General features: G+C 48.6%; 2 protein-coding genes across 2 annotated transcripts; both read right to left on the reverse strand.

Moving 5' to 3' along the window:
- Nucleotides 1–1,921: 1,921 nt before the first annotated feature.
- C1QB (complement C1q B chain) lies at nucleotides 1,922–7,586 on the reverse strand. Its single transcript, XM_035119156.2, has 3 exons — nucleotides 7,433–7,586; nucleotides 5,852–6,024; nucleotides 1,922–3,942 (listed from the first exon to the last, which is right to left on the reverse strand). The coding sequence occupies exons 2-3, from the start codon at nucleotides 6,021–6,023 to the stop codon at nucleotides 3,371–3,373; spliced, it is 744 nt and encodes a 247-aa protein (XP_034975047.1). The 5' UTR covers nucleotide 6,024; nucleotides 7,433–7,586; the 3' UTR covers nucleotides 1,922–3,370.
- A 3,481-nt stretch (nucleotides 7,587–11,067) lies between these two features.
- C1QC (complement C1q C chain) lies at nucleotides 11,068–15,546 on the reverse strand. Its single transcript, XM_035119180.2, has 3 exons — nucleotides 15,394–15,546; nucleotides 13,553–13,737; nucleotides 11,068–12,044 (listed from the first exon to the last, which is right to left on the reverse strand). Exons 1-3 carry the CDS (start codon nucleotides 15,396–15,398, stop codon nucleotides 11,488–11,490), a joined length of 747 nt encoding a protein of 248 aa, XP_034975071.1. The 5' UTR covers nucleotides 15,399–15,546; the 3' UTR covers nucleotides 11,068–11,487.
- Between the last annotated feature and the right edge of the window lie 1,001 nt (nucleotides 15,547–16,547).

Raw genomic sequence — 16,547 nt, forward strand, 5'->3', positions numbered from 1 at the left:
TGTACGGAGAGGGAAAGGCAGCGTGGTGATGTGAAGGCCTCAAAGGAAACAGAGCGGAAGGAGTTGGGGCTGACAGCAAGGCATGCTGGGTAGGGATGCCTGGAGCTGAACGCAGGCCAGGCACGCTGCTCTCTGGCCGTCCCCATGGTAACCTCGGCCCAGGGAGAGCAGCCACCTTTTATCTCGCCTTGGCAGCCGTGGCAGATTCTAGGTCACAGATGGCCTCTGCCCGTGCAATGGGCCTCAGAGGCCCCCAGTTGGCGGTCAAAGCTCTGGCCAGTTAGCGATGCAACTGGGCAGCGTCAGGTGGTTTGTGTGTCTGTTGAAGGGCAACCTGATGATGAAGTTCTCCTGGTGGTCCTTGTTCCTCCACAAACAGAGAAGCAAATGTTCGGTGGCCTGGCAGGGCAGGCCTATCCACGCAAGCGATGGAGCAGTTGTGAAGGATGTCTGGCGTCACTCCCCTCCCCTTCTCCAAATACCCACACTGGAAGCTGATTTTGGCCAAGACCGGCTTTCCTTTTCAAAGATGTTGCTTTCAATTTGGCAGGATTGACCTCGGGGCAGGAGGTGACAGGCAGCAGCACGTCAGCAGCGGTGGCCGGCGAGGGCTGGCGAACCGCCTCAGGGACAGGACAAATATTTTATGAGTAATTTAATATCTGGAACACACAGGCGTGCTCGTTCCCAGAGAGACAACGCTCCTTAAGACCCACAAAGCCTGCTTTTCATAAGGAAGCGGCTTGGCGGGAGTGTGTGTGTGTGTGCGTGCAAGAGAGTGTGTCGTCCCTGGATTAACCCCTCCATGCCCGTCTTCGATTGGCATGCACAGGAAAATGGGAGATAATCATGGCTTTGGCCCCTCTCTTTGTCTCGTCCTGGAATCAAGGGATGACACTAGGTCGAAATACACCCCCCTGAACCCCATTGCAAGAGAGCCTCTTTCATTCAGCCCTTTTGAAAGGAAGGCTCCCCCAGGAACAAACAGCCTTGCATCCCCAGAAGTGAAATTCGGAAAGACTCTCCCAGTGAGGGGTTGATAAACCTGTCAATTTTTGTTTCTCTGCTTCTGTCCCCCCCCCCCCGGTCCCCTGAATCTCAACTTACATTTTTGCAACACTTTGTATTTTTTTTTTAAAAAAGTCTTTATGAATCTTAGTGTGTAGTTCCAAGATACATAATTTAGCACAATTTTAGAACTTCCACTAATATTTGCATTTTTGCATGTTATTCTTATTAATGAATGCCTTCTTATGCACACTTGCACACACACACACACACACACACACACACACACACACACACACACCATGCTTTGGTTGATGAACTAAATTACAAAATTCGGAGAGCTTTGGAATTCGAAGGAGAGATGAGTTTCGGTTTGCATGCTGCTTCAGGAAGTGGCAAGCAGGTAGGGCATAGCTGCCAAGTTATCCCTTTTTAAAAGGGATTTTCCCTTATGCTGAATAGGCTTCCTCGCGAGAAAAGGGAAAACTTGGCAGCTATGAGGTAGGGCTGCATGGAAATGTGAACCAAACCCAATTCCCCTCTCTCTCTCCCCCCCCCACCCCCTTCCCTACTGGTCCAGAGTGGAGCAGCTCTTTAGCCCTGATGACCAGAAGAACAATGATGTGAGAAAGGGGATTCATTGCAGGCAGTAGCGCAGAAAGAGGAAGGGAGATGAAGCGAGACCTAAGCCAGGAAAATGCCACCCCCAGCAACACCCCAAGGATGACAATGGTCCCATCTGCACCATACATTTAAAGCCGTATTGGATCAATTTAAACCAGGCATCCCCAACCTTCGGCCCTCCAGATGTTTTGGACTACAATTCCCATCATCCCTGACCACTAGTCCTGTTAGCTAGGGATCGTGGGAGTTGTAGGCCAAAACATCTGGAGGGCCACAGTTTGGGGATGCCTGCTTTAAACAGTCATGGATGCTTACCCCGAAGCATCCTGGGAACTGTAGTTTCTTAAGGGTTCTGAGAGTTGTTAGGAGCATCTCTGTTCCCCTCTGAGAGCTACCATTCCCAGAGTGGTTTATCGATCCCTCTTCCCAGGGAACTCTGGGAATTGTGGCTCTGCGAGGTGATTTCTAGGCCATGTGGAATGAGGAGAACCACGCACACTGCCTTGAGCTCCTTGGAGAAAAAAGTTGGCATAGAAATGCAATAAACAAATAAATAGATAATATGACATCAGGTATGGGGCCGGTGGGTGTGGTTTGAGAGAAATGGCCTTGTAAGCCAAATTGGAGAACCTTGGGGTGGGGCCTTGCCCAACAAACCAAACTACCCCCAAACTATACCCTCAAACTATAAGGAAAGGGGGAATAGGAAAATGTGAAGCCGCATTATATGGAGTAATACCTTTGGTTCATCTAGTTCAGCACCGTCTACACTGACCCGCAGCAGTTCTCCGGGATTTTAGGCACATTTCTCGCTCCACCTGGAGATGCTGGGGATCAAAGTTCGGACCTTCTGCATACAAAGTAGATGTTCTACCACGGAGGTACAATCTTTCCCTGAAGGGGAATGTGTTTGGGTCAGGAGCTTTGGAGGTGGGGTTTGTGCGCTGGGCCCGCTGTGGTCACTCCTCTGGTGCCAATCAATACCAAAGCCAGAAGTGATCTTAGTTGCTTGTCTAAGCTTCCCTTAGTTCTGAGGTCAATTTTAACAAACCTCTGAAAGTTGGTTTCCAAGCCCCGCTTGATTGAACTTTGCGGACGTCCTTATCTGGAATAACTTTGCATTCAGACCCTTCAGGGAAAGGAACTGCAAAAATGTGCTTCCCACGGAATTCACTGAGGCAGTGAATCTACGTGTGGGATCAGGGGTTTTTTTAGGAGTGGGTTTTGTGACAGCTCTAAAAGAAATAAAGGCTTTCCCCACCCCAGCCATAGTACTGTTTATGTCAGGATTCTAGAGTATATAAATTCCCTTTTCTTGGAAACTTTCTTCCTGGCCAAAGCTTGCTAGATACTGTAGCAAGTGGGGTCAGCTATCCCTAGGTATCTGCTGCCACCTTGTGGTGACTAACTAAACCATGTCTCTCATCCTTCTGATGCACTTGACAATAACTCTCCAAACCAAAGCACAAGTGATTGTTTAATTGTTTACAAAGTTACTCCAGAGACCTCTTGTGATGGGGTGGGGTGGGGTTTTTTTTTGAAAAAGGCTTAGTGGTTATTGAAAGAACCTATCAACGATCACCTATTAAGGCTGCACCATTTCAGAGAGGCAAGGGCATTGCAGTTCCCATACTTAGTGCTCCACCCAGGCCAGCAGTTTCCTAAGACCAGACCTGCAGCAGAGGGTGGAGTCTGGTGGAGAGAGCAAGCAGGAAATCAGGTCCCAGGGTTCCTCTAGCTAAACAGGGAAGAGTAAGAACCCGGAGAAAATGCTGTCTGCCCCTTCCGTGCCCCCAATGAGTGAGTTTTTCTCTGTGGGCTCTAACCAGACTGACTCGCCCCTTTGCACGCGGAGAACCACACCGCCCGTGGTGACCTGGAAGGCATTGTAGACGTAGTCACAGAAGGCTACGACCCTCTCACCCCGGCTGCCTTGGCCTTTCTTAATCTGGACACAGAGGTTGCCCCGGGAGGTTATGTGGTAGGTGAAGTAGTAAATCCCGGTGATGTTGGAGACAAAACGCCCGTAGCGGCTCTCGTAGTGGCCATTGACGTTGGTGAGGACGCGGTCAAAGCGGATGGGCTGCGCACGCCGCGGCAGCATGGAGATGCCTCGGGAGGCTGAGAAGGCGGATTTGAGCGAGGTCTTGTAGTCACCAGATTCTCCTTTGGCTCCTTGCGGGCCAGGAGATCCTGGGGGGCCTTTGAACCCTGCTGGTCCTCTGGGCCCAACTTTCCCAGGGTAACCAGGCTCCCCTGGCTCCCCTGGTTCCCCCGAATCCCTGTTTGCTTCAACACCCCCAGGAGGACCTATGAGAAGTAGGAAAGAAGAAGGCAGAGGTGTTAAGTCGAATTGTTTAATGTATGTTGAAATGGAAAACAAATCTATAATGTGCCTCTATAGCACTGTGAAGTATGGCTGGAAATTTACATTGAAGATGAAGAAGAGCCTGACAGGTTAATCAGAGTTTTAACATGGCACTGTAGCTTTGTGCTTAAAGTCACAGGAAAGAGAGAGTATTACAGGTCTATGCATATGCTAATCTGTAGGCATCCATCTCAGGTGGAGTGCTCTCTTTGTTCCAAGCTAGTGAAGAGAATGGACGTGTGAATCTCTGTCTCTCACAAACAGCCTGAGGCTAATGGAGGCTGCAATGGAGAAGAGATGGAGCTTTGATTTTAAACTCAAAATTCAAGATATTTGTAATCTACGATATTATGCCTTTTGCTGGGATCAGTATAAGAAATTATGAATGTAACTTTTATCATTTTAAATTGTTTGGTGTTAAGTTCTGCAAGTAAAGCTTTTGAACCATATTTTTGGACTGGATTTTTTTTTATTTCAACACAAGAGCCAGTTTTCATTCATCCAATGGCTTCCTGATGTACAATATTCACAATCCCAATAAGAGGTGTGGTGTGTGTGGACAAACCTGTGTTATCAACTTGGTCAGGCTTGGCCCAGCATTTGAATCCCCTCTCATCCACGAAGCTTGCTGGGTGACCTTGGGCCTGTTACTGGGCACCCTCAGCCTGACCAGCCTCATGGGTTTTTTGTGAGGATAAGATGGGGAAGGAGAAAATTGTACACACTGCCTTAGCCTCCTTGCAGGAAATGTGGGGTATTGATGTCATAAATAAGGGAACTGTTTCTATGTGGAACTGCCAACGCCACTAATCGATAAATTAGAGCTGAGCCGAGAGCTCTCAATTTTTTTTAGCCAATATTAATCCTACTCAGGGTAAACCCATTGAAATTAATTTGCATGGCTCACATAGGTTTCTTAATTGCAATGGGGTCTGCTCTGAGTAGGACTTGGTTGGATATAACTCTCTTTCTATCTCAAGCTGCTCCTGTGATGTTGAGAGAATGTGGCTCATGTCTTGGGAAATCACTATCAGCATGCCCTTACCCAGGCATCCCCAAACTCGGCCCTCCAGCTATTTTGGGACTACAACTCCCACCACCCCTAGCTAACAGGACCAGTGGTCAGGGATGATGGGAATTGTAGTCCCAAAACAGGTGGCGTGCCAAGTCTGGGGATGCCTGCCCTTACCAATAGACATACCACGTGGTTGCCGTGGAGAAATCCAGGATCGGCAGCCGTGCGACACTGGATGTTGCGTAGACGCAACTTCCGGTGTTGCTTTGCTCATCTATGGGCACCAAAAATGGCTGGCGCTAGCACCGGAAGTCACATCTACGCATGTATGGAAGTGCATAGACACAACTTCCGGTGTCGCTTTGCCCATCGATTGGCAACGAAAATGGCCGGCGCCAGCACCGGAAGTTGTGCCTACGCACTTCCGGATATGCATAGATGCGACTTCTGGCGCCGACCATTTTTGGTGCCCATCGATGGGCAAAGCGACACCAGAAAAATTGCCACCGACAGGAGCCAAAATAAGGGAGATTAACGGGAGAGGAGCTGGAACGGAAGACCGTCAGGAAACGGTAAGGAAAAACGGGGGTTTCCCGGGAAATACGGAGTACTTGGCAGCTATGCCAATAGACGGTTATTGGTAAGGACCCCTCCTCAAAACTCCATGCCAGCTCCCCACCACCCCACCTGCTGCTTCCCTGCCTCCCCGTCATGCAGTAGATTGGCTCCCTGATAGGTTGGGACAGATTTCCAGCTCAGGTGCTCACGTTGCACTGTGGACGAGAACCATAGTGAGAAAGAAACCATGCCTCCCGCCAAGTCAACCTGCCCCTTACCTCGTTCACCCTTACTCCCTGGAACTCCATCGTGGCCATCAGAGCCTGGGGCACCTGGCATGCCTGGAGTCCCTGGGATGAGCTGGGGCCCCCGGCAAGTGTCAGCACCAACCAGCCAGGCTGCATTCAGGCACATCAGCATTGCCCATGCCAACCTCTTGGGACTCAGCATCCTGGAAAGGTAAAGGGAGAAAGCAGGAGCACCCAGCTGGGAGACCAGCAACGCACAAAGGCAAGAATAACCAGAGGCACAAATATAGGATGGGGGATGCCTCCCTTGATGGCGGTGCATGTGAAAAGGATCTTAGGGGTCTTAGGATTAGCCTGGAAAAGAGGACATCTAATGGTCATCTTCAGACATCTGTCTGTCACACGGAAGATGGAGCAAGCTTGTTTTCTGTGGCTCCAGGGGGTAGGGAGCTGAACCAATGGTTTCAAATGGCAAGAAAGGATATTCCAACTTAACATCAAGAAGAGTACCCTCACATACCCTCCAACATTTCTCAGATGAAAATAGGGACGTTATAAGAAAAAGTGGGACATTCGGGGATCAAATCAGAAACGGGGATGGCTTCTGTAAATCTGGCGCGGTTGCTGGAGAATAGGGACTCTTGGAGGGTCTGCAGACGTGCTTCCTCCAACTAGCTCAGTACTCTGACTGGGAAAGGCTGCAACCTGGTGGCAGAGCATCTGCCTTGCATCCTGAAGGTCCCAGGTTCAATCCTTGGCATTTTCGGCTAGGGCTGGGAATGCCATGCGCCTGAAACCCTAGGGAGTGGCTTCCAGTCGGTGTGAACACTAATGGGCTTGATGGACTAATGCTCTCTGACTCAGTCTAAGGCAGCTTCCTGTGTTCCTATTATTTAGGACCCGGCATTGTCTGTAGAGCAAATCTCTTCCCATGCACATTAATTCTCTGGTGTCAACCCAGCTTTGCAAAACAAGCCTCTCCAGAGTCTCATCCCCTTTTCTTGACCACAGCAGTGACACCCCGAGGGCTATTGATGCTGCTGGATGAAATGAAGCATGGATCCTCACACAAGCTATCTGTCCTCTGTGTGAACTACCTTTCTCCTTTCTAAACTGGTGCTACCCTTTTAGACCATATCAATCCATCACCGAGAGAACCCTTCTGGTTGCCAATTTGCTTTGGGGCTAAATTCAGAGTGCTGGCATTTCCATGATAGAAAGCCATGCCTTATAGAAACCCTTTCCCTGTATGAACAAAACACAGAGAGAGATTCTAGCATGGTGCTGCTCTGTGTGATTTAGTGTAGTCATTGGTGGTAGACAATCTGCTTTACACGCAGAAGGTCCCAGGTTCAATCCCCTGCATTGCCGGGTTAGCGCTGGGAAAGACTCCTGGTCTGAAATCCTGGAGAGACGCTGCCAATCAGTGTAGACAATACTGAGCTAGATGGACTAGTCTTCTGACTTGGGGCAAGGGAGCTTCCTATCTACCAGTGCCCTCTTTGGATCTCCCTCTGGAGATGTTCTGGCCAGCAGCCATCAATTCCTCACCCCACCAAAGGCAGATCTCGAATGCAAGGGGAAATAATTCAATGAACGGCTTTCTCTTACCTTGCAGCGGCTCAAAGAATCTCTGGACAGCAAGACTCGCCACGCTCCAGGCCCACACTGAGGATGCTCACACAGCAGAGACAGGAAGAAGAAACACCTCCCCCCATGAGTTATGTGTTGTCTGCCTCCCTCCTATCTCCCAGGGTTTGCAACAAAAGGGAAACTGGAGTTTGCTTCCCTTTTTCCCCCATTTGGCTACCCTCCTTCTCCCTCCTTCCACAAACACACCAGAACTTTCACATCCACACAGTACGGGGAAGTGCGGTGCTATTTCTGGGGGTCCTTTGTGCAAGCTGCGCAAGAAATATGGGGAACCTGCCCCTGCCTGGTCAGGCGTTTTCCGAGCAAGGACATTTCCCCAATGGCTTGTGGTTTGGCGGAAACCCACAAGGGCACAGCTGGTGCTTCTGGGCTTGATGATGCTCTGTGCTAGTCTCCTGGGTGTCAGCACTCTTTTCAGCCATAAGACCGTAAGAAGAGTCGTGCTGGATTTGGCCAAAGGCCCAACTTGTACACTAAGCTGCTCAGAGTGGCCAACCGGGTGCCTCAATGGGAAGACAGCAAATAGGACCTGAGTGCAACAGCAACTCTCCCCACTGGTAATTCCCAACAACTGGTACTCAGAGGGGTAACATAGCCACTTTATATACCTCTTAACTGAGTTTTTATCTGCTAATCCAATTTAGAGACCATCACTGCCTCTTGTGGGAGACCACACCCTCCCTGTGTGAACATTCTTTTGTCTTACCTGAATCAGCCAACATTTGGCTTCATTGGGTGTTCTCAAGACCCAAGGTAGAATTGTAGAATGGGAAGGGGCCCCAGGATCATCTAACCCAATACAGGAACCACAGCTAAATAATCCCTGACAGGTGACCATCCAACTTCTGCTTAAAAACCTCCAATGGTTTGGGTCGTACCCTCAGGAGCAGCAGAAAACATGCTTGCTCCACCTTCCATGTGGGAACCCATCAGATATCAGGAGAAATCTGCTCTAAAATGCTGGTGAATTGTTACGAGGACATTTTTTAAAGAAAAGAAAAGAAAAAGGGATTGAAAGATGATGTGTAAATGTGGAGAACTGGATTTATTGGGGAAGAGAGGAACAAAACCAAAATAGACTTACCTCTCCCTCCTTCTAAGTAGACGCTGTTGTACGATAAACATAGTATTGTTAGGTTGCCAAACACCTGGGAAATTGCTTTTGTATTTTGTTTGTTTGTTTATTGAGAAACACCCTAAGGCAGGCACCCCCAAACTTCAGCCCTCCAGATGTTTCGGACTACAATTCCCATCTTCACCGACCACTGGTCCTGTTAGCTAGGGATCATGGGAGTTGTAGGCCAAAAAATCTGGAGGGCCGCAGTTTGGGAGTGCCTGCTCTAAAGCTATTTATTTAGTTTCTAGGCCCAATTCAAAGTGCTGGTTTTGACCTATAAAGCCTTAAACGGTTCAGGACTGCAATACCTCAAGGACCGCCTCTTTCCATATGAACCTACCCAGACCCTGAGATCATCTTCTGAGGCCCTTCTTTGTGTGCTTCCTCCTCAAGAGGTCTGGAGGGTGGCAACATAAGAACGGGCCTTCTCTGCAGTGGCTCCCCGCCTGTGGAATGCACCTTGTTCCTTTTTAACCAGGCCTTTGGTTGACCTGATTTACATCCTATGCCCTTTTAAAATGTGGTTTTTTTGTGGGGCGGAGCTATTGGGTTGTTGTTGTTATTTTTATCATGTATTTTGTGGTTTTATATCTTGATTTTACTTTGCAAACTGCCCTGAAATCCCTGGGTATAGGACGATATATAAATAAAATAAAATAAAGCTATGTCTATATTGTTGTTCTGTTGTGACCTGGATGGGCTTCTGCAGAAGTCACAGCTAAAGGATCCCGAACAGATGGTCACCCAACCTCTGTTTTTTTTAAAAAAAAAACAACAGAAGGAGAATCTACCACCTTCCACTGTCAAACAGCTCTTGCCGTCAGAAAGTTCCTCCTACTGTTTAGCGTGAATCTGACCTAAGCTTGATGGACTAAGGGTCTGTCTCTGTATAAAGCAGCTTCCTCTGTTCCTACGTGCTAACTGTTCTGATGATGAAAAATGAGGCAGTGTGGTTTGAAGGGGTAAAATCCTAGAATCTTAGGAACCCTCTAGTCCAAAGACCACCTAGTTCAACCGCCTGCAATGAAGGAATCACAGCTAAAGATTCCCCGACATATAGACATCCAACCTCTGTTTAAAAAACCTCCAGAGAAGAAGGAGAGCCCACCACCCACCATTATTCTACTGACAAATAGCTTTGTCAGAAAGTTCTCCTTAACGTTTAGTTGGAATCTTCTTTCTTGTAGCTTGAATCTATTGGTTCGGGTCCTACCCTCTGGAGCAGCAGAAAACAAGTTGGCTCCACCTTCCATGGGACAGCCCTTCAGATATTTGAAGATCGACATCATGCCACCTCTCAATCTTCTCTTCTCCATTCTAAATATACCCAGCTCCCAAACCTATACAGCTCACTAGCCCCCTTTCCTCTTAGCCAGTGCAGGGGATCCTCTTAGCCAGTGGATGGGATCACAGTGGGCTTTGCTTCAGCTCTGAAGTTCTAGTGCAACTGGCACTTAGAGCAAAGTTTTCCTTCTGGACAGGGTGATGGTGGAAGGAAGATCGCTGCAGCTGCTCCTTCCCTGGTTGATGGATAGGGCCAGACTGGTCTTCTCCTTGCCATGGTGTAACCTTATAGTGTACCTTTAGCTGTTGGCAGAGTCCAAAGCATGCTTCCCTTCCGCTCTGGAATGCCAGGACGCTTCGATTAGAGCTGCATCACACTTGCAGCAGGTTCAAACCAGTGACAGCCAACCGGTGGCCCTCCAGCTGCTTTCGGGTCCAAACTCCCATCAGCCCCTACCAACATGGCTCAGTGCTCAGGGATGAGTCACAGTCCAAAAGCACCTGCAGGCTGTCAGGCTGGGGAAGGCTGGTTCAAACCATTTCTCTTAACAACATTTCTCTTAACAACATCTCTTAACAACATTTTTTGGGAGAGGTGTTTCAACCCACCGCTAGTGTGGTGGTAGGTTTAGCATGTCAGACTAGGAGCTGGAAGACCAGAGTTCAAATCCCCCACTTGGCCATGAAGCTTATAGGGAGAAATTGGGCCAGTCGCTGCTTCTCAGCCTAACCTACCTCACAGGGTTGTTGTGGGGATTAAATTAGGAGTGTGGGAGACCCTAACCCTAACCCTGAGCTCTCTGGAGAAAAAGGTGGGATACAAATGCAATAAATAAACAAATTTTTGACCTAGGGGGCACTAGAAAGGTACTTATCCGGTAGTACAATCCTATCAATTAGGAAGCAAGCCCCATTGTGTTCAGTGTTAACTCCCTCTGGAAACTCCCAAACTGAAAAGGCAAAGCTGTGATTTGGTTGTGGCTGTTTCTGTGGCTGATTCCTCATTTTCATTTTCATTTCTTTTTATTTCAGTGGCATGCTTTGAGTCTTTGGGGAAAGCAGCCAGAAGATAATAGAGACCTGTTTTGAATTAATAAGCCTTTGTTTCCAAAGCAGACACAAACCTTTTAGATCCATTTTGAATCCTGCTGACTGTTTTAGACTGGTTTAAAAATTCACACATTCCTAAATATGAAGCCAAAAAAAGGGTTGCTTTATTGAGCATGATTTCACAATAGCTAACACATGGTGGAACAAGGATGAAGAATAAGAATGATAAAAGTAGCTGCATCTCAAAGCTTGGGGAAGACTCATAGCATTGAAGATTTGGAAAGTATCCAACCTAGTCCCTCTACAATGTGTTGTAGCTTGTGATGGGGAAGCAATGAGATGAACATTCTGGAGAGAAGCGGAGGACCTGGAAAGGGTTAAGCACTCAAATAATTTGGATGTTGGGAACCGGCTGGCCCAGAAAGGGTTAAGCAAATCCCCCGGCCATGCTGAATTTAAGGCTGGAAAAATGAGACATCTAGAAACAAACAAACAAAAAATGTGTCCATCCCAAGCTTGAAGGCATGGAAAGAAAGCTGTGCTCATCTGCTCCACCAAGGATCTAGTCTGGGAAGAGCAGGAAGCCCGAGAAGACACTGTCAGATCCCCCGATGCCCACCATGCCATTGTAGTCGTTGACTGCAAGCCACACCTGGTGCCCCTGCTTCATCTGAAGCAGGATGCCACCTGAGCTGACTTGCTTGTCGTTGGACATGTGGTCACAGAAGCTGGCCACCTTGTCCCGGTTCAGGTACATGTTGACACAGAGGTTGGCCGTCTGGGACGTGTGGTAGGTGAAGTAGTAGAGGCCAGGGATACGACATGTGAACTTGCCATTGTTGAGGTCGTAGTCCTGGTTAATGTTGGTGATGGCCCTGTTGAAGACGACGGGGGCGTTCTTGGCAGGGTACTGAGCCGTCTGACGCATCACTGTGAAGGCCGACTGGTGGTTCCTCTTGTAGCCGCCTGGCTCCCCTGGTCCACCCCTGTCCCCCTTGGGGCCGGGCTCCCCCGGAGCTCCAGCAGCGCCCCGAGGCCCATTCTTCCCCACATGGCCAGGAGCTCCAGGTTCTCCTTCCTCTCCTTTGGGACCTCGACTTCCAGGAATGGCTGGTGGGCCTACAGGGGACCAAGGGAGTGAAGGTCATGATTGGAGAAAGGAAAGAAAGGATGAATGAATGAGGAGGATGGGGATGAAGGACACAATCATTCCTTCCACCACACTGCTTCCTCCTGTCTGTGCCAAATCTGGGGCTGCCATACACACTCAGCTTCTTATGGAGCAAAATGTACTTTCAAAGCTCCCTAGCTGGAGAACTACCCAGGGATGTTCCAACTAGTGAGGATAAAAGGAAGATGCATGGGCTGCTTGATCTGATCATGGGCTGCCTTTTCCTCGTGGAGGGCTACTATTATTTTTAATTGCATTTATATCCCACCTTTTTCTCTAAGGGTCCCTGTTCCTCATTTAATCTCCACAACAACCCTGTGAGGTAGGTTAGGCTGAGAGGCCCAAAATCACACCCAGTGAGCTTCTTGGCCAAGTGACGATTTGAACCCTGGTTCTAATCCAACACTCTAACCACTACACCACACTGGCTCTTACTGGCTCACTGAGCATACTGTTACAGAAGTTGGTACACAGCGGAGCTTGCCATGTCACCCTCTTATGGGCAATATCCTCTCCCTCTCCCATCTTGACTTGAAGTTAAGGTGATTGAATGATGTCTTAAATAGCTATTTCTCCTCTTTATGGCAGTCCCATGGAATAGGGTGGGGAGCTAGATCCAGCCTGACAACGTTATGAAGTCTAGTGACAACTTCTGGTTGTCGCACTTGCAAGTGGAGAAAAAAGAGCCTTGCTCTTAGTGCCAATCAGCTGATTGCATGCTGACAGTGAGCCCTGCTTTGTCCATTTGCAGTTGTGACTTGGAGTCAAACCATCCCTGCAAATGGATGTTTCTTCCCCTCTACAAAGCTGCCTGCAAAGGAAAATAAGTTTCTTTGCAGGTGCAATTTGAATCCAAACTCCCATCTGCAGATAGGTAAAGGTACCCCTGACCATTAAGTCCAGTCACAGATGACTCTGGGGTTGCAGCGCTCATCTCACTCTATAGGCCGAGGGAGCCGGCGTTTGTCCGCAGACAGCTTCCGGGTCATGTGGCCAGCATGACTAAGCCGCTTCTGGCGAAACCAGATCAGCGCATAGAAATGCCGTTTACCTTCCTGCCGGAGCGGTACCCATTTATCTACTTGCACTTGACGTGCTTTTGAACTGCTAGGTTGGCAGGAGCTGGGACTGAACAACATGGGATTCGAACCGCTGACCTTCTGACCGGCAAGCCCTGGGCTCTGTTGTCAGCACCGATCAGCTGATCAACTCTGTCAGCAAGCAATGCTTGCCAAGGAACAACCAGGAGTGCACATGAAGCTCCTAATTGTTTCTTCTCAGCAGAGTCTTTACCTTCCAAACACCTGCCAATATATATGGCTCAGGGTGTGGGGCCAGTGAAAGTGTTTTAAAGAAAAGGAGCTCGTGGTCCAAATCAAGAACCCTGGCTTGCCTTATTCAGGCCCATAGGCCATGGGAGGAGGAGGAAGGGGAGGAGAAGGAAGAAGATGCTTACCTGGCTCTCCCTTAGATCCTTTCAGCCCATCTCTGCCATCTTTTCCTGGAGGGCCAGGCACACCAGGAAGTCCTGGTGCTCCGTAGCAGAAGTGTGGAGGATCAGCCCCTGTAGATGATTCCGTCAGTATCAAGAAAAGGAGGAGGCACCCCCAGCTGAAGAATCTTCCTGTGTCCATCTTTGTTCTGCAGAGACAAGCAAAGGAAGCAGAAGGAGGCGAAGGGTTAGAGTCACAGATGCCTCACCCGGCTGGATAAGAAGGAAAGAAGTGGTCCCTTGGCAGTGGAACATCCTTTAAAGTTTCATAAAAAGAAAAAAAGAACTGTCCCTGTTATCTCCAGCAGACCTCACCCAGGGGGTAGTGAACATCAGATTTAGGCAGGAGGAAGGTGGGGGAATGGGGCCATTCAAGCAGTTCTATCTGACCCTTAATACTCTGCCCAAGGCATGCATCCCTCTCTCTCTCTCAGGCAACATCCTTCCCTGGTTGTGCTCTGCAGCCTGCTCTATTGGCTATACCTGACTGAATGTATCATTGAAGTGTGATATTGCCTCTTGCTTTCCTGGATGGAGGATGGTGTGTGTGTGTGTGTGTGTGTGTGTGTGTGTGTGTGTGTACGTGTGACTACACCCACCACTGGTGTGCAGCCCCCATAAACCTGTCATTGAGAGAATGTGGCCCAGGGACTGAAAAAGGCTCTCTCCACTCCTGCCTTACCCAGCCGCTCAGCAAAAGATGCAAGCAGCTTGTTCATCATACCAATTAATTATCTATTGTGCCTTGTATTTTCAACAGAAACAATTACCGGGGGGGGGATGGGTCAAAGCAGGCTAGTGGAAGGAGCTTCTCTCTCCCCCCCCCTTTCCTCCTCTCATGGAATCCAAAATAAAGTGGCCAAATGACTGGGAAAAGCCAGGCTGACCTGCTCTTGTTTTCTCAGCTTCAGCCTGATCTTTAGAAATGTGCCGGACAACGATGTTTAGAATCATAGAATCATAGAGTTGGAAGAGACCACAAGGGCCATCCAGTCCAACCCCCTGCCAAGCAGGAAACACCATCAAAGCATTCTTGACATATGCCTGTCAAGCCTCTGCTTAAAGACCTCCAAAGAAGGAGACTCCACCACACTCCTTGGTAGCAAATTCCACTGCCGAACAGCTCTTACTGTCAGGAAGTTCTTCCTAATGTTTAGGTGGAATCTTCTTTCTTGTAGTTTGAATCCATTGCTCCGTGTCTGCTTCTTTGGAGCAGCATGCAACAGAAGAACTTTATTTCCATCATGCAACAGAAGAACTTTTGCCTGTTTGCTCCTGTATATCAAACTGCTTTTGGAGACAGAGCTACTGTATCCAACTCAGAAGCTGGCCCCTCTGCACCCCAAAAATGGAAGGAGGCTGGCAAGCTGGCTGGCTAGCTAGAGGAAAGGTCTTCTCACTCTCATCTCCTCTCCTTTGGCTGAGCTTGAGATCTTGTTAACTCTCTGCAGACTGCCTGTGTTTTCATTTTATCTAACTGCTTCAGGAGTTGGAGCGCAGAAGGGGAGGCATGTTTAACCCTTTCCAGGCCTGCAGCTTCTCCCCCTCAAGTCTTTTCAGCTGCTCTCCAAGATCTTCATTCAAGAACTTCCCCATCTCTTGCTGTTAGGGCTGCGTGGATCTGGCCATTTTGGTTTCTCCCAGTCTCTCATTTTCCCAATTCTAAATCCACTTCTCCTTCTCTGTCTGGACCTCCCTAGCCCTTCCAGTGCCCAATGCTTTCCTCTGGGAGTCCCCCAGCCCTCCAAGGACATCCCAGGGGGTCAATGCTGTTGGTGGAGAAGCCCTGAAAAGACCACTCTTACCTCATTGGATTCCAGCCAGACTCTCGCAGCCTGAAGGCAACTTGGAGGTGCCAGAGAACTGCAGGCCAACTCGGTGTGGAGTAGAGCACTCTGTTTGCAACATCACTACCCTCAACAGGGAAGTTGGTGGCCTGGGAGAATTAGGAAGTAGACCATCCCCTTTCCTGGTTTCATGGCATTCATCTGCAAACTCTCTGGTCAACAATTCTTTTTTTTTTATAAAAAAACCAACTCAAAACACAGATCAAGCATTTTTTTTAAAATTAAGAGTCCTATTTTCCTTTAGAGAGGAACATAAGAATCTCCATTATGCCCACTTAGTCCCTTTGTCCATCTAGCCCAGAATTGTCTACACTGACAGTCGTTTCAGGTGGATACCCAGCCCTGGTCATTCTGTTTGCAAAGTCCATGCTTTACCACTAACCCACAACCCTTTCATTAAGACACGGGAGGGAACCTCAGGTCCAGGAACCCAAGGTGACCTTCCAGGTCTCTCTACCTGATCCTCAGAACTCTCTCCAGACCACAAGCCCTCTCCCTAGGCTTTAGCCCACACTTGTCCTGCTTTGTACCCTAATTGTTTCCCCTGCTTGAAAGGTGGTCAAGGTGTGCTTGAGAGTGTCCTTTGCTTCATCCTATAAAATGATAATGCCTCTTGTTTGCATGAGTGTTGGGGTGTGTGAGTGTGTGAACAAATTAGCCTAATGTGCAAAGTAACACACACACACACACACACACACACACACACACACACTGTATTTGTTCCGCTCACATTTGCCTCTGGCCCTGCCCACCAATGGCATGTGGACTCCAGAAGGTTGCCCAGAAAGGAACCCACCCTTGGGCTTAAAAGGGTTCTCCATTGCTGCATGAAGACATAGTCCTCTCTAGCCCAGCTTGGTAGACTGTGGTGCTGATAAAGCCAGGGCTGCAGGTTTCATCCCCATAAGGGACAGCTGCATATCCTCTGGGTCCCTTCCAACCCAATTCTACAATTCTGTGATTTCTATGAATACAAGAAGCTGCCTTAACAGTGTGTGTGTGTGTGTGTGTGTGCGCGCGCACACAGGGATACTCTTTATATAAATTTGAATAATAGAACCATGGAATTATAAAGTTGGAAGGGATTACAAAAGTAATTTAGTCCAACCCAC

Source organism: Zootoca vivipara, chromosome 6, assembly GCF_963506605.1.
Source record: "Zootoca vivipara chromosome 6, rZooViv1.1, whole genome shotgun sequence".
Taxonomy (NCBI): Eukaryota; Metazoa; Chordata; class Lepidosauria; order Squamata; family Lacertidae; genus Zootoca; species Zootoca vivipara.